The following is a 22962-nucleotide window of genomic DNA, read 5'->3' on the forward strand; positions in this document are numbered from 1 at the left end:
TAGAAGCTTGCTTTGCCTCTGGTGCAACTCAGAACAACCTGGTGGGTGCTCTAAATCAGTGGTTCTCAACCAGGGGTACGTGTACTCCTGGGGATGTGCAGAGGTCTTCCAGGGGATACATCTCGATATTTGCCTAGTTTTACAACAGGCTAAATAAAAGCACTAGTGAAATCAGCACAAACTAAAATTTCGTGCAATGACTTGTTTATACTGCTCTATACACTGCTCTGTACACTGAAATGTAAGTAAGATATTTATATTCCGATTGATTTATTTTATAAGTATATGGTAAAAATGAGAAAGTCATCAATTTTTCAGCAATAAGTGTGCTATGACACTTTTGTATTTTTGTATTTTTGTCTGATTTTGTAAGCAAGTAGTGAGGAGAAACTTGGGGTATGCAAGACAAATCAGACTCCTGAAAGGGGTACAGTAGTCTGGAAAAGTTGAGAGCCACTGCTCTAAATTGTGCCACCTTCCATAACCTGTTAATGACAGGCACTCACCGCTGGTGTGGAACCTCAGTTGTGTCTCTGCCTCAGTTTCCTCTTATGGACTATCAGTAACTTCAACGAGGTTTGTCGATAGTGAACAATGTCCCTTCAGGGTCTTGCTTATGTAATCAACAGCCAAACATGGTATGCAAACAAGCCTTCAATCCAGCATCCTAGCTGGAGGGTTCAGGTATTCTTAGTCAGCCAGCCCCCAACTGAGTCCTCCTTTCTACTCCCTCCAGGGTTTTCACGTGTAAGACCTTCGCAACCAAGGACCCTCTTCTGGAGCCAGGCCTCCTGCCCTCAGGAACGGTTCCTTCCCTGGACTCTGCAGCTCTTCCCTGGAGCAGCGCGTAGTTCCCCAACAACCTGGCCCTCTTGCCTCTGTCGGTAAAGTCCTTTTGCTGGGGCTGAGCCTCCTGCTAGGGTTTTGCCCCTCGTAGCTCTCTTGGGACCAGGAGCACCTTTCCTAGATCCTCTTTTCTAGTGAGCTCTTGAAACAGCTCCCCTGAGAAGACCCTCTCCTCCAGAGCTTTCTCCGTGTGCTGGGGCCTCCTGACTGAGCCCTCATAAGCCTTTTATTAGGCTCAGCTGCTCCTTACCTAATTAAGTGCCTCCCAGCCACTCAGACAATTAACGATCCTCAGGTGGGTCTGGGCTGGCTCATTCTCCCTAGCAGAGCCTGTCACAGGTAGGGTGGGTGTCTGACCCCTTCAGTGGGCCAGTTACCCTGTGACATGGCCCTACATCAGCAGTTATGCCAGCACAAAAGAACTGCGGCATGTCTCCTCCTTCCCCCTGTAGGGTCTTGGTGTAGAGCCCTTGTGCCAAAGAGCCCCCCAGTGATGGGGGTATTCAGTAACAGCATGGCAGCCCCACGTCAGTGGGGCCATGCCAGACTCCACCCAATGGTGTAAAAAGGGGCTGTATCATACTGCGCAATCAGGACTTCCACCCCTACCACATGAGGTCTGTCCCAACTCTTTTCAACCATGTAAATCAAATGACTCCGTGAGCTCTGCAGGATCAGAATATCCGGCCTGACTTTAAAACCAACAGAGGGAAGTGATTCCCCACTGGGCCCTGGGCCTGACTCCCCATTACCTTACACCTGGTTCACACTGGTGGAACTGGGTTAACTTCAGTGAAGTTACACAGCCACAGCATATTCAGACAAAGGCTATTTTCTTTTCACGCCCTTCTGTAATTTTCATGGATTCGCTGACACACTACAAGCAACAGGCTACTTGCGATCAACTCAAACTTTAAACATGGAAACGTTACTCAGAGATACTACAGTCAGTGCTTTCCACTAGGGGGTTAGGATTCCAATATTTCTCATGGCCTAAAAGGGAATGTCTCATAAACCGTATCTTTTTAAAGGCTCCTCCATTGTTCTGTATGTAGTATGAATATAAGATCGAGAACTCCTTCTGAAATGGCATGTGTTCAGAGACAGGATGCTGCAAGGATCAGAAATGATTATTTCCTAAAGACACATCACCTCCCCCAACTGTCAGTAATAAGTGAGTTGCCTGAATATGACCACACTACAGAATAAATGCAGTGGATAGCCTTTTAGAGTTAAGACTTTCTTTCATAGCTTCACTTACAACACAGGTCAGCCCTCTGTTTCGGTCTTCATAGGCTGTAAGAAGCAGGTGTAGCTGTCTCTCTCAGGGAAAGGAGATAAGTTTCCTGTAAGACTGCGAACTTCTACTTCATCAGCTGCTACTTCATCACTTCACTGGAGGTGCAGAGGATTTCAGAGGTTCCACCCAGCAAGCCAGTTTCCATGAAAGAGGAATGTTCTGTGTAATAACTGGGCATCCCAGCTGTCCATAGGCATAGTTTGATTTCTATATTTGACGGGGCAGCTCCAGTCAGGCCACTGGGGCTATGCGCTGGGGAGGCAAATTCCACGCCTGGCCAAGGCTTGCAGTTTTGTGGGGGGCAACACCCCCCTGCTCCCACCAAACTATGCCCATGGTTCTGTGTAATAATCTAGCTCATTTTTAAGGCCTCCCAGCATTCAGATTTCATAATCTGTCTAGTTTAGTGGCCAGCTGAATATCTGTCAGCTCAGCAGGATGCAGAATTTCTTTGTTTAGGTGGTAGTATATTTAACCCAAACTCTCTCATTTTCAGTGTTGACAGTACACAGTGGACATTATTAGTCATTAGCATTCCTGAATTGCTACAAGAGAATAGTACTTTGGAACATGTCCAGTTAGGCAGCATGAATCCTCTTTCTTCCTTGGGAACCTTCACTTCACCTATCTGTCTTAAGGTTTTCTATAAAACCCACCACCACCGTGTCGTGAAGTAATGACACAGCTCTGTTTAGGCATCTCTGTTCAACTACGCAACATTCTTTGCTATTTGAGCCCTACACCAGCTCTTCCACAAGCTCTGCTGATGCAGTCATAGCTCTGGTCCATAGCCCCCTCCCCACCAGCTACCCTAGTACTTTCTGCAGCAAAGCTTTCTAACAGCACGACGTACCAGCTAGTTTTCTGTAACATGGTGTTCTCCATTGGTATTGCAAGTTCCTTCTGTTGTATGATTTTTGGCCATGTTAACAACGTTATCAAAAAGTTCTTCAGTGAAACCTGCACAAGAGACCTCTCCCACCCGCACCTTATTAGGCAAGCTCCTAGTATCCCACCACAAAGTATCCTCAAACATCCTGGATTCAAATCTACTCGGACTACATTACAAAATTACATTTATTAAGCAACTGAAATTTTCCAGTTCCTTGAGTGGTTGCTGGGGATGGGTTTCCCTGTAATTATACATACTGTCCAGAGTTGCTGGACAGGCTTGCTAATTTCCTCACATATTACACAATCACTCTTCTGCGCCTTCACTAGTCATCACCTGCTGAGCTCTTCTGAGACAAGCAAATCACCTTTGTTTCCTGCAACCTAATCATCCCAGCAGTAGTTAGCAAAAACAAGAAGGCCTACAAGCACCACACATTATAGCTTCTGGCCACCAGCAATCTTCTGTTCCAGGGCTGCGTCTCCTCACGCAGCATTTAAAAAAAAAAAAAAGGGCTGGCAGAGGGTTATGTAACAGTCCCTGCAGGAAGAAAAGGAGTACTTGTGGCACCTTAGAGACTAACCAATTTATTTGAGCATAAGCTTTCGTGAGCTACAGCTCACTTCATCGGATGCATACTGTGGAAAGTGTAGAAGATCTTTTTATATACACACAAAGCCAGCAATGCCCCTCTGCCATGTACATTGGTCAAACTGGACAGTCTCTACGTAAAAGAAAAAATGGACACAAATCAGATGTCAAGAATTATAACATTCATAAACCAATCGGAGAACACTTCAGTCTCTCTGGTCACTCGATCTCAGACCTAACGGTCGCAATATTAAAACAAAAAAACTTCAAATCCAGACTCCAGCGAGAAACTGTTGAATTGGAATTCATTTGCAAATTGGATACAATTAACTTAGGCTTGAATAGAGACTGGGAGTGGCTAAGTCATTATGCAAGGTAACCTATTTCCCCTTATTTTTTCTTACCCCCCCCCCCCCCGACGTTCTTGTTAAATCCTGGATTTGTGCTGGAAAAGGCCCACCTTGATTATCATACACATTGTAAGGAGAGTGATCACTTTAGATAAGCTATTACCAGCAGGAGAGTGGGGTGGAAGGAGGTATTGTTTCATGCTTTGTGTGTATATAAAAAGATCTTCTACACTTTCCACAGTATGCATCCGATGAAGTGAGCTGTAGCTCACGAAAGCTTATGCTCAAATAAATTGGTTAGTCTCTAAGGTGCCACAAGTACTCCTTTTCTTTTTGCGTATACAGACTAACACGGCTGTTACTCTGAGTCCCTGCAGGGGCGCTGGAACAATTTGTATAGTGGGGGTGCTGATCGCCATTGAACCAAACTGTAAACCCTGTCTATAACGGAACGCACTTCAAGCTAGGGACTGATGCAGCACCCCCATCTCCCCTCTGCATCCCTAGTTCCAGCACCTATGAGTCCCTGTTTGCCTCCTGAATGTCGTGTGACATCATTTCGTTCAGAGGGAGCAAAACCCCGGTATAACAGAGCTCGAGCAGAGGATAAGGCATGGAGGAACCAGGCTCAAACCTGAATTTCTTTGCTCCTTGTTAAACTATCAGATGTTTATTTGTAAGTTCCACACACAAGCCAAATTCTGATCCATTTGCTCATGACACTGTATGCTGGGCACGTACTGAAACAGGTAACTGTCCTCCTTTCAGACATTTTCAAATACCTATTTTTGAAAATTTCTCTTGAAAGTTATTTCAAAGTACTTATTGGTAATAGCACAACTACTGTGCTGAAAAAAAGATTAAGTGAGTGAGTTTTTTTGTATAAGAAAGATTAAAGAAACAAAGAGGGCCATGCTGACGTTATAAAGGCTCTGGTAAGCACCTCTTTTTTAGACCCAACAGTACTTTAAAATAACTGTATTCTTATATAACACAACTTTAAATGAAATCTGGATTTCACACACAGTGATATTCACACTTAATCCCCACTATAAACTAAGTCATTTAGAATTTTACACGAAGGAAAATTCTACCATTGTAATTCTATTGGATCTGAAATGAGATGAGTACAACTCTTGCTAGCCACACGCCCAATTAATTAAATATATGTGAAATGAGCGCATCAATCCAGTCTCCATTTTTTAAAAACATGTATAACTTCAATTACTGGGAGCAGAGATTCTGTTCCCTCGTTCAGGAAGAAGAAAACTCCAGAGCAGAGGTCGGCAACATTTTAGAAGTGGTGTGCCGAGTCTTCATTTATTCACTTTAATTTAAGGTTTCGCGTGCCAGTACTACATTTTAATGTTTTTTAGAAGGTCTCTCTCTATAAGTCTATATATTGTATAAATAAACTATTGTTGTATGTAAACAAGGTTTTCAAAATGTTTAAGAAGCTTCATTTAAAATTAAATTAAAATGCTGATCTTACACCGCCGGCCTGCTCAGCCCGCTGCCGGCCTGGGGTTCTGTTCGCCTAGGCCGGCAGCGGGCTGAGCGGGGCCTGCGGCCGGGATCCCGGCTGGCAAGGGGCCGACAGCCAGAATCCCAGACTGGCAGCGGGCTGAACAGGGCCAGCGGCTGGGACCCCAGACCGGCAGTGGACTGAGCGGCTCAGCCCGCTGCCGGTCTGGGGTTCCATCCGCCGGCTCCTGCCAGCCGGGGTCCCGGCTGCCGGCCCCGCTCAGTCCGCTGCCGGTCTGGGGTCCTGGCCCTGCCCACATAGAGTAGGTACCTACTTTCTCCCTGGTTCTGGCCCATTCTCTTCCTCTGTCTGCACTGAGATGAGGGTGGGAGTGCACTGAGAACAGGGCTGGGGGTGAAGGAGCAGGCTGGGGGTTGGGGTGCAGGGTCTGGCCAGGAGCTAGAATGAGGGAGGGGGCTCAGGGTTGGGGCAGGAGGTTTGGGTGTGGAGCGCTTACCTGGGCAGCTCCCATTTGGTGCAAGGGGTGCAGGTGGGAATGTGGCTGTGTGCAGGAGCTCCCGTTTGGAGGTCAGGGTGGGGGTGTGGATGTGGGGGTGCAAAAGTCAGGGCATGGGGGGGCTGGGTATGTGTGGGGAGGGTGCAGGAGTCAGGGCTGGGGGCTGGGGGGGCTGGAGGGGCTGGGTATGTGTGGGGGGTGCCAGAGTCAGGGCTGGGGTTGTGGGGGGGTACAGGGGTCAGGGCATGGGGCTGGGGTGTGTGGGGGGTGCAGGGGTTCAGGGCACAGGTCTGGGTGTGTGTAAGGAGGGTTCATGGGTCAGGGCAGAGGGTGTGCAGAGGTCAGGGCAGAGGGCTGGGGGGTGTGGGGGTGCTCCCAGCCCCCTGCCCTGAGCGGCTCACGGCAGGGGGCTGGAGGGGATATGCTGATTCCACCCCCTTCCCCAACGTCCCCGGAGCAGAGAGCGCACTGCGGCTCTGCTTTTCCCTCTCCCCCTCCGTAGCAAGGGCTGTCACCTGATCGGCCGCAGGGAGGTAGAGAAGGAGGGGTAGGAATCCTGCACGCTGGGGGAAGAGGCGGGGTGAGGGGGAAGCTCGCCTGCCCTGCAAGGAGAGAGCGATGGGCGGAGAAGAGTGGGCCGGGCCGGGCAGGATTTTTAATTGCACGCTGCTGTCCCCGGCAGACAGCAGCATGCCATTAAAAATTGGCTCGCGTGCCGTCTTTGGCACACATGCCATAGGTTGCTGACCCCTGCTCCAGAGCTTCACCTGAGGACTGAAAGGTACTGAGGATTAACAGGCTGTCGTTAAGAGATCTTCCAGGTAGTCCTCCCTGTCATGGAGGATTATAAGAAAATATACTCTGAGTTCCCAAAGCAAGCACTTTTGGGGAATGGGCCTAGAACCCGTGATCCCTCCTGGAAGGAATTTGCATATTGATGTAGGGCTTGAAATATTGGTGCAATCTTATCTTGTTAAAAATTGGTTTGTTAAAGGCCTTAGGCGAAGACGGTCTCTGTTCTCATTATGTCTGTAGCAGTAAGAAACCAAGCACTAAAAAGAAAACCCTGCCAGAGCTAACGTGATCACATAAATCTCCTTTTCTCCTGCTGTAATTGTGTTCTGCGGGCTGCGAGAGAGGCAAAAATGGATTTGATTTAACACAGAGTCTAAATTTCTGGTTCTCAGAACAACTCCCCAAATGCTTCCCTTCTTTGTTAAGAACAAGAATGCTAAAAATAATCCAAAATCCCAACATGTTTCTCGCACGTACAGCCTTATGGGCTCTTCGTGCTCTCAACCCTGTTTGCTAGTCACTTATGCTTCTGATGGATAATTGCTGATACCGGAGGGGATTCTAAAAGAGTTCAATTAACTGAGCTGAGAAAAAAAAAAAAAGCATACAAAAAACATTTATCACCCTTTCCAGAGGAGTATGGGGAGAGCTGTCCCATGCCTGGCAGAGCCCTCTAGAACATTCTGACTTCTTATTTGAGAGAAAATGGTTACAACAGGAATTTTATAGCAGCTTTAACAAATACGTGGGAGTTGCATGAAAGGATTTATTTTCCTATGCCAAGCTTATAGTTATGTGTTATTTACCTTTGCAAGTGCAGCACACCAGAGCACAACGGCATTTACCAAGGTGCAGTAATTTCATTGGAAGAAGCTTCTATTTCTCTACCAATGCCTGGCCATGGCTGTGTGGCTATGCAGGAATACTGCACAGATGTCCCAAAGGATTGTACAGCCTTCCAGAGAAGCCAAACTGCATAAATGGAAAGGAAAGAATCCTGCCCTGCAGGGAAAGCAGATTCTCAGCCTGCATTGCCAAGGGACAGGGCTTAATCTCTAATCCTCCAAGTCTTGGAATGAAGGCAGAACTCAGAGTGGCAGGACTGTGTGAGTGTGGCAGGATATTTCCCTGGAGGCAGGTCCTCACAGAGGAGATAAGCTACACCACAGCTTTGGAGTGACAGGATTTCTGCCTCAGAGACAGCTCCTAATTATTATTATTTCTGCCCTGGATGCAGATCTGTGTAGTGTTCCCACTGTTATCCTTGTTCATATATCAAAGGAAAGTTTGGTTTTGCCTTAAAGTAGTTACTTTTCTCATCATACAGTTTTAATTATTATTTATTTTAGAGAGCCTTAGGTCTACATGGGCACCTAGACAGTTCACTGATGGGTTCATTTGGAATGCCATGAATGAATGGACAGATAGGATAGACAGAAGCCACAGTTGGTAGTTAATACTTGATTCCAATTCAGACTTCAGTAGCACATCTAAAACGGAACATAAACTGCGTTTAGTTACACGCTGTGAACTTGTGAAGTCAGTTACTGCTCTTGCATCCACGTGCATTGAATCTGATGTAACATGGCCCTCTTCTTACTGCAGAAGAGTTTGCCCAAAAAGGTTCCCTCGGAAGGCCCCTAGATAGAAAAAGTGATCATCTCCACATATTGCCTCAAACCATGCAAAAACAAAATCAGAATTTCAAGCAACTCAGATCCCCGAAATGTTGGCCTGTCTGTATTTTCTATGCTTCAAGATTTGTACTGTCATGAAACTGCAAGGCACAAATCCAGCGTATCATGCTATCGCTGTTCTGCAGGCCCAGAAAGGTTTCTAAATATATCGCCCGAAAATGATAACTCAGACACCAGAAGGTTAACACTTCCAAGAGTATAACATGTATTTAATTATTTACTAGAGATTATCTTGCTAGATATATCCCCTCCATCCCTTGACACAATCATTTCCCGTCCAAGGAGTTTGTGGGAGAAGACAGACAACAGAAATGTAACACATTATAAACATCGACACTTGTAATCTTATTTACAATAACCACTCCAGAGAGTTTTCTTTTAAAGGCAAGTCTGTAATAAGTGATGGGTATCCTCTTCAGGTCAGACTCATGAGCATACTAAAAGAAGTGTATGAACAGCAAAACTATTTGCAAACCTTGCAGGGAAAGAACTGCTCTGTTCTGACTCTTAGAGTCCCTGCCAATGCACCTACAGCATGTGTAAGTCAGACAAATGTATCATCTATCATGTAAGAAGAAATAGGTTTAGGGGGAATGGAGCATTCCAGAAATGATTATCCAGCTGGCCCCTGCTGACTTACTTTCCTTCAGATCCATAGCTGTTCATACTGTCTTCAATGGATTCATGGCTGGCTTGACGGACCGTCCGGCTTGGCATTTCGACAGCCAGACCAGTTTCTGTGCTCCGCTGGATAGCACCTTTGAGTCTCCGGCCATCCCCGTCTAAAAACAAGAGAGACATCAAATAGAACCAAGGGAAGGCCTTTCAGGGAATTACTCTTGGAATCCAGAAATCACCCTGCACTTCATTCTTTTCATATTTTGTCGCACTCAAGCCTGTAGCTCTCACCTTTGTTCATAACGGGCCTGAGGTTCAAACAAGCTAGATACCCAGTTGGGCATTCAAAATGCAAATGTAATTGCTAGCCTACTTTGAGCATGCAAATCAGATAATAGAATGTGTGCATGTGCATACACAGACATACACACACACAGCCAAACTGTGTGTGGACTTGCCCAATTAGTATGCACACTGTACAATTATGAGCAGAGATTAGGTACTAAATTGTGGACCTAATGTGTTTGAAAATCTGCCCCACTGTTTCAAGTTGTGAGGAATGCCAAGGAATCATAGTGCCAGGACAGTAACAGAAGGATCAGAGGGGAGAGAAGGGGCTGGACAGTACTAGGAACACTCTGAATGAGAGAACAATTGAGGCACAAGCAATAAGGGACCATAAAGGCATCTCCAAAATGGTTTCCCAATGGAGGCCACTCAGAGGGGCTTTAAACAGCAGAAAAGCCCACAGTAAGGACTACTACGTTCACACATGCCCTCAGCTCGAGTCGGGTGGGAATCAGAATTTGGTGTCAGAGATTATTTTTCCCTTTGGGGGTTAATCTTCAAAGACTTTGAAACTAACAGCTGCTATTTGCATCCTTCTCTTTAGCAGTCTGCGTTTCTCAGAATGAATTATGTTATCTAATGAATATATAATGAACACCATTAACATTAATTGCTGTTAGGTAGCTGACAAGTTTCAGCCTACACACAATGCTTATCCTGAAATATCGATGTCGGCTGCAAGTTCTCTGAATGAGTTGGGATGTGGGAATCTTTTTAAAGGTGCCCACCCATAAACCTGTATAAGAATGAGCTGGTGTTAACACTCTCGTGGCAGACATGTGACCCACCAGACTGCTTTGGTATTCCTATTGAACACTGAACGATGGCAGCGTCCAATGCCCTCTACCATCTCAGGGCCTCATTTTGCTAGGTGTGACCAAAATGCTTGCAAGTATTCAAAATAGTCAACCTACCCTGAGAGAGCTGAACATTGCTAAGTGGCATCACTTCCAGAAGCACCACAACTTTATGAAGAGTGCTTCTGTATGCAAAATGAACCGGTTCAACACAACATCAGAGAGTTCTCAAAACATGGAAGAGGATGGGGCCCTCACAGCCAGTTCAGCAGCTCTGGGAGCTCAGTCTGTACACATGGAAAGTATTGTGTTATTCTTTCCTATGTGTATAGCAAGCTGCTTGGCCTGGGAATGGTTTTCTCCGGTTCTCTGTGTGAATGGGCATTTCCCAGAAATTGCTGGCCTATTAGCAGGGTCCCTGCCCTATGCTCCGTTTGAAATTAACTCTGGTAGGTTAACACTAGCGCAGAGCATCTGCCATTAACTTAGCTAAAAAGCCCCCTTTCTCTGCAATACCCTGAGGTTTCCAACTGAGTAAACATTTAGGCCCAAAGGCATTCGGTACCAGCTGCTGCCCACATGTACAGTACTGTACGCAAACATCAGACAGCATTTGTATGTTTTGGTTAACATTAAATACAGTTCGTATTGTTTGTGTGCCCAAAGCAACGTGAGAGGCCCATCATATGAATCAGAAAGTCAAACAATTTAAAACAACTGCTATCCAAGTCAAAAGCTTCAGCCAAAACAAATATTAATCATCGACTTCAGTGAAGGAAAAGCCCAATGAGAGGGCCTAATCTAGTCCCAGTTACTGCAGGATTATTCCCAATGGTGTATTTTCTAGTGTTTTCTCCAGCCTTGTTCTAAATGTCCACAGCCTAGAACATCCCTCCTTCACTGTAATGTTATCTGTCCTGATAGCCTAATTTCCCCCTTAATTTCATTTTGTTTCCCCTCGTTATACCCTTTCTACCATCCTCAACAATGCCCCTCCCTCCTTGCTATGCAGACACCCTCAAAATACTCAGATCCTTCCTCCATTGCTTAGTCGCATATTCAGTTCTTTTCTCATAAAATCAACCTGAGTCAATAATCATAAACCAGCACTGAAAAATATTCAAGTGCCTAACCATGAAATATCTGGTCTCAAGATCATTTGATTTTCCCACTGTAACTGGAGATGGCCAGGGAATGAAATACTCAAATTACCATATACCTGCGGTTAACAACAAACTAATAGAGGCTTGTGGTGTGGGCAAGCATTTGGCATCCCAAGGCACCTGCCTGGCACAGTGCAGTGCCTTGTCTCACAGATTTTTCTGGTCCAGTGCTAAGGTTTGCCATACAGCAAAAGAGAGCAAAATAAACAGGGAATGCAGGATACACTCCAGCACCGTGTTGGAGATTGTCTCTCACTTCCAGCTGGCACTGGATACATTCTGCTGCAGCAGAAAACACACACAGCCATGCATCTGCTGGCGTCCTGAGGTGCCTGCCGCATCTCCTTGGCTGTCCAGTTAAATGTGTGACTCAGGAGCAGGGGAAGGGATGGGGAGGAGAACAAAGGCAGTTTGCAAAGGACTGTGAGAGTCTGCAAGGTCCTGAACCCAGGCCTCCGGGCCATTGCTGCATCCACACCACCACCTGGGAGCCCTGAGGCCTTAGGCTCCGCTACAGGCCTTAGGCTCCGCTACCACCCACAGGGGCTTGATTAGAGGAGCCTCAGAGTCCCTGATTGGGCCGGGTGCATTATTTAAACCAGAAAGACACGGGAAGTTGTCTGTGCAGCAAGGTGGATGCTGGCTTGCTGCTACTGCTGCAGACCCTGCCATCCGCTACCTGACTTCCTACTGCGTCCCTGGTCCCTGACTTCGACCCTGCCCCTGCTCCCAATTCCTGCCCTTAGCCTCGTTCCAATCCCTGAGCCCTGTTCTCTCGGCTTCCAAGTGCTCCGGCTCTGACCCCAGGCTACGGCTCTTTGGCTTCTGACTCCGCACTGACCCTTGGCTTCGGCTCTGACACCTGGCTCTTGACTTCAGACATGCCCATTGCCTCTGGCTCCTGAATATAATGCTGACCACCCAGCCAGACCACCCACGTCCTGGTCACTGGTACCCCTCTTCCACAGACCCAGACAATTTGCACAACCCCTCCCACCAGCCCCGGGTCCCAGCAGGAGTAGGAATGGATCAGTTGGGACCTCTCTCTGTCCCATGGGGCGCTGGGATCTCAAGAGTGGGTTATCCACCTCCAGGCAGATCACCAGGAGCTGTGGGCCCAAGTGACACAGCTGGCAGCCAAGAACCTGTCGCGACAGACATGAGCGGATCAGCTACTTTCTAAGAACGCTGTGCTTCAGGGGCGGCTTTCAGCATTGCACCCTGAACTGTGCTCCCTGCTGCTCCTGCTTTGCCTCGGAGCGTACTTCTCCAGGGGCCGCATCATCAGTCTTTTGTCGTGGGAATCGTTGGACAGGGCGTGCAACGGAGTGCAACAGTCCAATACTAACTGACCAGGGTGCCTTCCTACAGGTGTTCTCCATGATATTTGATACCTGCTCAAGAGAACTTGCCCTGTGAAAAAAAACAATAGAAATGTAGAGCTGGAAGGGACCTCAAGAGGTCATCTAGTCCAGCCCTCTGTGCCGAGGCAGGATTAACCACGCATTCCTTGACCAACCCTGCTCAGTGTTTGTCTAACCCATTTTGAAAAATCACCAAGGCTGGGGCTTCTACAACCTCCTCAGGTAAATTGTTCTAGTGCTTAACTAACCATATAAGTTAGAAAATTTCTCCTAATATCCAACCAAAATCTCCCTTGCTACAAACTAAGCCAATTACTTCTTGTCCTACCCTTGCTGTACAGGGAGAACAATTGACCACAGCCCACTTTATAAGAAATGCCACAGACGCATCATGGAGAAACAGCACATTCTGCGTGAGAAGGTGGAAGAGAAATAACAAGTGCTAAACATTTATTATTGTTATATTTCATCTTTACATGTGCAAAGCTCTTCACAAACAGTCACCCAGCAGCGACTCCCACTGGCCAATAAAGGAGCAGCATGGATGGGGTCTGAAAGGGCTCTCAACCAGTACTCCCTGAGCCCAAGTACTGTATCCGAAAGGTAGGAGTGCTAAAAGCTCCTTTGAAAGACCTGTAAAATGAGGAGTGTAATGGTACCACTTGGATGGGGATGTTGCCTGGCAAAATAATTTGTCTTCATTTATTTGTTAGTGCTCTCTGGAACGAGTACAGTGAGCTTTGATCTTTCCTGCCATGTCTGTGGAAGATTTACTCTCTGCACCTTTTCCAATGAAGCAACAAAGTTGCCAGTGCAACATATTGCTAAAAAACAGATTCTGGTTTGGAAAGATGAACTGCTTTGCCTGGGCAAGGCATTCTTCCTCATCAGCTGATAAATATCTTGTGCACAGAGCACTGTACGTGCCAAACAGTCCAGCAGTGGACTAGAGGGAGTGAAAGTGGCTGCCTGGATAAAGCAGCGCACAGATGATCGGACACTTCTGAGCATTCTCTCTCTTCAATGTATTTGCAGCTGTCAACTCCAATAAAAACCAGCTCTTCTCAAGAATGGTGCAACAAGATTGGCAATGCTGATTGCCTTTCGGAATTGCTTGTGTCTCAATATTGGTAAGAAAAATGGTGGTGCTTCTCTCACTTTCTCCTCCACCTTCTTCCACCCCGCACTGGCCCCGCAAGCAGGCTCGGTCTTGCATGGCTCACATTATCTTGTGTGTCAATGCAAAGCACAGGTCTGCAAAGCTCTTGTCTCGGTGCTACTGACAGGTTTCTCCGTGTGCAGAGGACACAAAATCCTAAAAATCCACTGAGAATTGTACAGCAACTCATGTAAGGACAGGATTATGCTATTATTGCTATCGGGCACAATTACACTCCAAGAGATGATGGCTTCTCTATTTATTCAGCAGATCTTCCTGACACTTTCAGTCCTCCTGTTTCCCTTTTATCCCAGTCACCTCTTCTCTTCTCACTTCTCCTCCCCTCCCACAGTTGCTTTGTTACCATCCTTCTCTCTTCCAGTTTCTCACTTTAAAAATTATCCCCTATATTCATCACTCAATTTCTCTCACGCTTGGTCCATTTGGCTTGAACTCTCCTGGCACAGGAGGAAACTAACGCAATGTGGGTAGAAGTGTCTGAGTGGTGCCTTCCATGCCTTTTAAATTAACTGACATCAATTCAAGGTCGGGAGTAGAAATCGACTGAATTTAAAACTGATTAGCTTTGCTTCTAAGTTAATCTATTGCTTCAAAGCACAGAGCATGTTAATATGCACAGTTTACGTACAGACAGAACTAAAACACTACCCCACTGCACAATCGAGCCCCCTGTGGAACACATTAATTAGCCTTTTATCTCTCAGTGTTCACGTTTTGGCTTTGGTTGCAAGTGAAAATCAGCTTTGGCCTTGCTCCTAAGTCCCATTTCTTCCCACTGCAAAACTACTTGACAAACATTTTACATACTTTAAGAGAGGTCTGAGGCTTGGAGAGGGTGCTCCAGGTCAAGACTGAGGTGCACCAGCACAGCTGAATCAGAGCAGCAAGACCGAGGGCTTGTCTCCACTTACTGAGGGATTGACGCGTGGCGATCAATCCACCGGGGGTCAATTTAGCGGGTCTTCACCTGCTAAATCGACTGCCCATCGCTCTCCTGTTGACTCCGATACTCCACCAGAACGAGAAGCATAAGGTAAGTCGACAGGAGAGTTTCTCCTGTCGACCCAGCGTGGTGCAGACACCGCAATAAGTCGACCTAAGGTACGTTGATTCCAGCTACCTTATTCACATAGCTGGAGTTGCTTAACTTAGATCGACTTAGCCCCGTAGCGTAGACCTGCCCTGTGATAGCAGAGGGCGTTACAGGTCAGCACTCAGGGATGTCAATAGAGCAAGACTGGGCTGGAAGGTCAGGACTGAGGTGCACTGGCAGAACTGCAGGCAGGAGTTTGTTCAGAACCTGCCTGCACTCTTAACTCAAACAAGGTGCAGTAAATCCCCCTTTACTTCCACAGGCACTAAATTCATTCAGTTTTTTTTTTTAATAAACAGAAAAATATGGATGCATTTTTGCTCACTTCCACATTTAGCAGGTTTGCCTTGAGTTGGTAAGAGGGCTGGGGATTTGGGGTAGCCCTGTGGGTGAAAATAGGCAAGGGGGAGCATTGTGCAGCCGGTGAATATCTCAGAAAGGAATCAAATCCTGGGGCAGACAGTGGGTGGGAGTGAAGGCTCCTTGGGCACTACCGTTTGCCTTTAGTGACTAGACTGACAAGAGCACAATGAAGCAGGTATTGCAAATCTCAGCTCAGAAGCTAACGAGTGATTAAGCTGAATTGCCGGCCACCTCTCGCTACTCTGCCAAATAAAAGTCTTATTTTCAAAGGCTTCTCTGTGAAGAAAACTTGAACACCAGCTTCTCCATTTATAAACGCTGTTGTTTAAATGGTTTTCTTTTCTGCTTATTCAGATGCTGAGCTGAATCCCCAGCAGACCATTTGCCAGGAGGCATTTCATTATGAATCCATTCTGAGATTAACAAAACAATCCCTTTGTTCAAATCCAAAAGCGAGGAAAAAAAAAATCTCTACAGAGTGGCATGAATAGCCAACACTTGTGACAGCCTGCCATCCACACGGAATGCACAAGTCAATTTGTCTGTAAGAAGCATACCAAGCAGGCCTTTTTAGAGAATTTGGAGTATTTATTTGTGTTTGCAGCAAGTAATGTTCTGTTCAGAAGTGAATGCTGCTTCTTAGCAAAAATATTGTCGTTTCTGATTGCAGTTTAACCAGCTGACCCCCCCCCCCCCCATCTCCCCACATTTGGGAGAGCTGACACTATTGAGAAGCATTTCACATGTCTACATCCTAGTGGGCTGTGAATTACAGCACCTGAAGAGAGGGGGCATTTTGCACTGTGCCCAGAAGCAAGTGGGACTAAGATTGATTATCATCTCTGCCTACATAATCCCCTAGAAGCAATAGAAAATGGCAGGGGATATACAGGAGCACTACTCATCAGCTAGTTCACTTCAGAGTCCTGGTTTCAGCCACAAACCCCCATCTAAGGACACAACTTTCTTTTAAACTTTAAATGAAATCTTGGCATAGGACAGAAGAAATATTTTGAGTCATTATTCTTTAAATCTCCTTAAATTAAATGTATCGACACTGTAGAGAACAGTCTGTATAATATTTCTTGTGGGGGCTAAAACTAATTAAAGAACCAACTTTCAAACTGCAAACCTTAAATTGGCCATAAATCACTCTGTTAGACCCTAGCTATGTTTGCAGTTATCAGTAAGTGTTGAAGGAGGGATTCCACCCCATGTTCTACTCACTACACACTAGGGTGACCAGACAGCACTGTGAAAAATCGGGACGGGGATGGGGGGTAATAGGCGCCTATATAAGACAAAGCCCCAAATATTGGGACTGTCCCTATAAAATCGGGACATCTAGTCACCCTACCACACACTGCACTACAGGGACTGTAAACAGCCTGTGGGGAAATTCCCCAGCACAGTCTCTACGTTGGCCCCCTGCAGAAGACAGGCTGAAGCAGGGTTGGAGTACAGATGGCTACAGCCATTCACCTACCCTAACTTAGAGTAGTCCTCCTGTAGGGCTGCCTTGGCTCCCCCAACAGCCTGAAACAGGGAGGGCTTAAGTCATCTCTGCCCCACTCCTAGAGATGCAGCTCAGGAAGAGACTCTAACTCTCTCATTTCACAGAGCTCAGAACAGTCTCCCCCCGCCCCTTTAAAAAAAAATAAAACAAAAAAATTATCTACACAGTTTTTTGTTTCAAGACACTGGTAGAAGGTGCCGGCTGGCTGAGGACCCTGGAGACTGAAATTTTCGTTATCTACTGAACGTGAGCAGCATAAGGAACAATGTCCTCATTCTGGCTCATTTAAGCTGAGGTTTGTAAAACAACGTGTCTATTTTAAAGATTCTCACTGAAGCTAAACCAAACTCAACCTTCCTTTTTCCTTCTTCCCCTATAGGTGGTGGGAAGTGGGACACAGTTCTATCAATCTCTTCTACTGAACCTGCCTTACCTCTACTCTACTGAGCTACCCACTCTAAAATGGGAGCAGCTGGCCTTTTATAACTTCACTCCAGAAGCAGGTGTGTTCTGGGAGGAGCAATAGCTCTAGCTCTTTCTCAGACACTAATATAAGTAGGAAGACCACAAGCACTAGCTTTTAGGGAAAATTTCTAGGTATGTGGTGTTCCAAACACAGGCCCTTTTTCCCCACTAGCATTATTAGAGCAGGAGGAGTTTTCCTCTCTGAGGAGATGTGAGCTGCGGTTTGTTATTAAATCAAGCTGTAACCACATTTATATAGGCCCCTACCCTATCACCCTTCCCAATGCATCTTGCCTTCCTAGCTTCGAGGGAACTACTTTAGGGGAATGAGAGGAGTGGATTCTCTGTAGCCATGTAATACTTGGTCTTATTGCTGAAAATGTTAATGGGGGTGCCAGTTATAGGGAGGCATCTGCGATAAGGAAAACCATCTGCTGCAAACTGGGCTAAGACAAACTCATGTCAAACACTCCACTAATGAGTCACTGGAGAATAATTTCTGAGTAGGGTTGGATTTGAACCAGTGATCTAGAGGGGAAATACTGTAGTATAACACTGTGGGACAAATATCAGCAGGTGGAGGATCAAACACCCACTTTGCTACAGAGGGTGCTAAAGGCACTCCTCTTTCAAGGAGAGGATGACACTGAACATGAAACCAAAAAAACATTTAGGATGATTTAAGACACTTTTTATTCCTTAGATGGCCAACACCAATGGAGTTGGGATTTCTGAGCAATGGAGCCTACCAGCAGGCTATTCCTACTGGACTGCAAATTAGGCTTGGGATCAATAAACCATCTAGGTATTTTTTTCTTTCTATTATAAAATCTGAAAAAGGTACTGGTCCATTTTTGAGGCTTGTGTGAACAATTCCTGTGACATCATAAGCCTTTTTAAAAAGCTACTTGGAAAATTTTCCAGTAACCTTTCTAGATGGAACATGCCTTTTTCAGTGAAAAATTTCAAAATGGAAAGTTTAGAAGTTTTACAAAAATTCATTTTGGCAGGAAAAGCCACTCTCTTACTTCCTTTCACAGGGAAAAGGTAGCGAAGTTTAAAGAAGTGGGTGCCCGCCAAAATGAAAAAAAAAAAAATCATAAGTTTTCAGAAGACTTTTTTAAAAACCCCTCTTGTTTGAGGGTTTTCAATTACAAAATTTAAAAAACTGAAATTCTTGAACAAAAATGACAAATTTTATTTCTAAGTATTTAATGGAAATTATTTATTAACCAGATTTATGCTCGTCAGAATTCTTTCCACGTTTCCATGTAACTTGTTTGTGACAGCATGATCCAAACAGCTTCGTATGGAGGCTGGTGCTGATTTTTTACTTTTTTTAATGGAACAGAATAATTGATTTTTTCCCCCAAAGCTGACACCCCTTGCAGAGAAGAGTCTTGATTCAATAAAATTACCATGTAGATAAGGAGAAGCACTGCTATAATTACAGTGCTGGTTGCTGAACAGTATAGAGAGGTACAAATGTGTGTGTTTTATTTTTAAATTAGTTTAGTGATCCCTTTGGGACAGAGGAGAAAACATTAAATGCTTCACAGCTGCCACAGAAGACCTGCAAGGCCAGTAGCTTCTTCAGCTTAAGTGACGGTCCAAATGTCTTAATTTATATAAAACAGTAAATTGTACCTTTTCAGAACCCTGGGTGCTGTTGCCACATAGTAAAATGAGCAAGGCAAGTAATGCACAAAATGGCACAGAACAGCCTCTCCACAAACCACACCTCAGCCACAGATCCCAAACCTTAGTGCACAAGCCCAACTCTCAGCACCGCCTTCTCCAAAGCCTGAGGAACGAGGTAGGAATTGCAGTGTGCCCTAAAGGCCAGTAGATTTGGACGATTTTGTATTGTGTGTGTGAGCACACATACACCTGGAGGAGTGGAATTAATTCAGGGCCGCTCAGAGAGAACACACTGCAGGGAGCTCCATCTCTTTTAAAATAAGGGGCTGTAGTGCTTCTGTTGATCTCAGCTTCAGCAAGGTGGTACGAGGAGAGATGCATCTCTCATACAGTGAGGCCTCAGGTCATTTGAACAACACCTTAACTCTGCTCAGAAACTGACAGCCAGCCAATGCAAGATCATGGAGTACCTGACCCTTGGGGAACACACAGCAGCAGTCTAATTGTGAGGTGACAATGGATCGGTTCACAGTAGCAAGACCTGCATCTGAATGAAATGGTCATAGTCTCTTGCCCAGAGATAAGCAGAGACAAAAAACTGACCTGGTCAACATGGTTTTATGATTAGCTAATACATACAGCTTGGAAAAGAGACGACTAAGGGGGGAGATGATAAAGGTCTATAAAATCATGAATGGGGTGGAGAAAGGGAATAGGGAAGTGTTATTTACCCCTTCACGTATCACATGAACTACGGGTCACCCGATGAAATTAATAGGCAGCAGGTTTAAAACAAATATAAGGAAGTACCTCTTTACACAACGAAAAGCACAAAAGCAAGTCAACCTGTGGAACTCATTGCCAGGGGATGTCATGAAGGCCAAAAGCATAACTGGATTCAAAAAGAATTAGAGAAATTCATGGAGGATAGGTGCATCAATGGCTATTAGCCAAGATGGTCAGGGATGCAGCTTGGACTGGACGCCAGAGGATGGATCACTTGAAATTATCCTGCTTTGATCATTCCCTCTGAAGCATCTGGCACTGGTCGCTGCCAGAAGACAGTATACTGGACTAGATGCACCATTGGTCTAACCTAGTATGGTTGTTCTTATGTTCTTAAGCTGGTGGATACATTAACTCAGTTAAAGGAGCAGATATAAACCTCAGCAGGTCTTCCAGTCTTCCCCCATCCTGGGGGCATCACTTTTGATTATCTAGTTTTAGCCATCTAGCATTCCTACGCTAGCCTCTACCAATCATGGGGTAAAGCATTCAACGGCTCTAGTGGGATTAGATAAGACCAGGTGTCCCTGGTATACTGACAACACAGAAGTCTGTCTCTTTACTGTCCTTACTAATGGTCACATATACATATTAGACAAGAGGAGGGACAAGATGGAGGCCCACAGGAGAGGACCTTTAGGACAGTATGATCTAGTGGAAAATGTAGGTTCTGTTCCTGGCTCTACCACTGACCTGCTGTGCGACAGTGGGCAAATCACTTCCTGTCTGTGGAGGTTTCCTCTCCCACCATTTGTCTGTCTTGTCTCTTAATAGTAAGCCCCTATAGCACAATGGGGCTCTGATCTCATTTGGAGCCTATTCAAAAAGTAATCACCCCAAAATTTATAACCCATTGTCTTGTAATACTTATTTCCCATAATGAGGGGAAAATGCCTAACCAGATACTAATACATGAAGATGTATGGATTCAAACCTGCAGCCATGTTGTCCAGTCCAACAATCTGAAAAGTTCACAAACTAAGAAGTCCCTGTCACTATGAAATAAACATTCCAGTGCCTTCCATGGGCTCTCTTGCTGTCTTTCCAAGAACCCTCCAGTTCCCCTTTTCAGGATAAGGATTTTCTGGACCCGGGATCACCAATGCTAAGAGGTAAAAGTGATCCATGTCCTTGGGTTAAATGTCCTCTTCCGTGACAAACATGACATATTATAAACGTTTGCTCAGTATCCCTACCTAATTACAGGAGAGTTGAAGAACCAGAGCGCTCTGTCCTAGTTCCCCCCATCTATCTTACATTATTTTTAACTCTGAGGATGTTGTCTCAACACAGAATCCGAAATATGAATGAACCAGAGTTGCAGTAAACCTCCAGAGACAGAAGAGAAGAAAGAAAAGGTGTGAAAATTCCAGAGTTAGGTGATTATAAAGTGTCATTCTAAATAAGTGTCACTCACACTAACTATGCCTTTCTCCAGAAGACAGAAGTAATAGTGTTCAAAACACACAAATGACAGAAATGGCTTTTTGTTTGTTTTTTTAGGTGAATTTTGAGATCATGTAGTTTATGGAAGAGAGAACAGAAGAAATAAAAGATGCTGAACGTGTAACTGCCTCCCTTGAGTTCCTAGTGAGAGCTCGTGATGCTTAGCTACAAAAAAGGCAAAGCTAGGTTTGGGGAAAAGCAATTAATTTGTCCAAACTTATAACATCAACATCTTCGCATCCTTACCTTAGCCCAAGTGGTTGCAAGACCCTCTCTTAAAAGGAATGTGCCTGCTGTTTGTCAAGATCTCGTCTATATATAGCACCACTGCCTTTTGATAATTTGTTATGAATACAATTAAAGATACAAAGCCAAGTTTTCTGTAACACATGAAGTTCTGTGAATTTCAGTAGGGTTGCAAACATGAAATCTAATGCAAATATCAGGCTTTGAATTTCCTTTAGCATGATTTATGTTCAGCTTGAATCTATGACTGTTTAAATATATTTTCCTTAAGGAAATGAATCATCAAGCACATAGAAAGTCATCCCAAATTAGAGATCTTGTTTTATAACTTGTGCCCATTTCAGACTGGTTATTTGATCTACTGTAGGTGTAACTGAATCACAAAAGTAAAGTCACACCACCAACCTCAGCCTGGACACTACAGTGCTAATAAACGATGGTCATATAAACACCACCCTATACCGGAAACCTACTGACCGCTATTCCTACCTACATGCCTCCAGCTTTCACCCTGACACACCAACAATCCATTGTCTACAGCAAAGCTCTGCGATACAACCACATTTGCTCCAACCCCTCAGACAGAGACAAACACCTACAAGATCTCTATCAAGCATTCTTACAACTACAATACCCACCTGCGGAAGTGAAGAAACAGATTGATAGAGCCAGAAGAGTTCCCAGAAGTCACTACTACAGGACAGGCCTAACAAAGAAAATAACAGAACGCCACTAGCCGTCACCTTCATCCTCCAACTAAAACCCCTCCAACGCATAATTAAGGATCTACAACCTATCCTGAAGGATGACCCAACACTCTCACAAATCTTGGGAGACAGGCCAGTCCTTGCCTACAGACAGCCCCCCAACCTGAAGCAAATACTCACCAGCAACCACATACCACACAACAAAACCACTAACCCAGGAACCTATCCTTGCAACAAAGCCTGTTGCCAACTGTGCCCACGTATCTATTCAGGGGACACCATCACAGGGCCTAATAACATCAGCCACACTATCAGAGGCTCGTTCACCTGCACATCCACCAATGTGATATATGCCATCATGTGCCAGCAATGCCCTCTGCCACGTACATTGGTCAAACTGGACAGTCTCTACGTAAAAGAATAAATGGACACAAATCAGATGTCAAGAATTATAACATTCATAAACCAGTCGGAGAACACTTCAATCTCTCTGGTCACGCGATTACAGACATGAAAGTTGCGATATTACAACAGAAAGACTTCAAATCCAGACTCCAGCGAGAGACTGTTGAATTGGAATTCATTTGCAAATTGGATACAATTAACTTAGGCTTGAATAGAGACTGGGAGTGGCTAAGTCATTATGCAAGGTAACCTATTTCCCCTTGTTTTTTCCTACCCCCCCCCCACCCCCCCTCCAACGTTCTTGTTAAACCCTGGATTTGTGCTGGAAATGGCCCACCTTGATTATCATACACATTGTAAGGCGAGTGATC

At 45.2% G+C, this 22962-nt stretch overlaps 1 protein-coding gene across 2 annotated transcripts in view; it reads right to left on the reverse strand.

Annotated features, from left to right (window-relative positions):
• Positions 1 to 22962, reverse strand: part of RIMS4 (regulating synaptic membrane exocytosis 4) — an 88544-nt gene that overhangs the window by 22553 nt on the left and 43029 nt on the right. For both annotated transcript variants that reach the window (XR_006285407.1, XM_037916033.2), the window contains exon 2: positions 9094 to 9235. Coding sequence is in view for 1 of the 2 variants with exons in the window: in XM_037916033.2 (XP_037771961.1) it covers positions 9094 to 9235 (142 nt within the window). In the remaining variant the exon portion in view is untranslated. The remainder of the gene's footprint in view (positions 1 to 9093; positions 9236 to 22962) is intronic.

Source organism: Chelonia mydas, chromosome 13 (assembly GCF_015237465.2).
Source record: "Chelonia mydas isolate rCheMyd1 chromosome 13, rCheMyd1.pri.v2, whole genome shotgun sequence".
Taxonomy (NCBI): Eukaryota; Metazoa; Chordata; order Testudines; family Cheloniidae; genus Chelonia; species Chelonia mydas.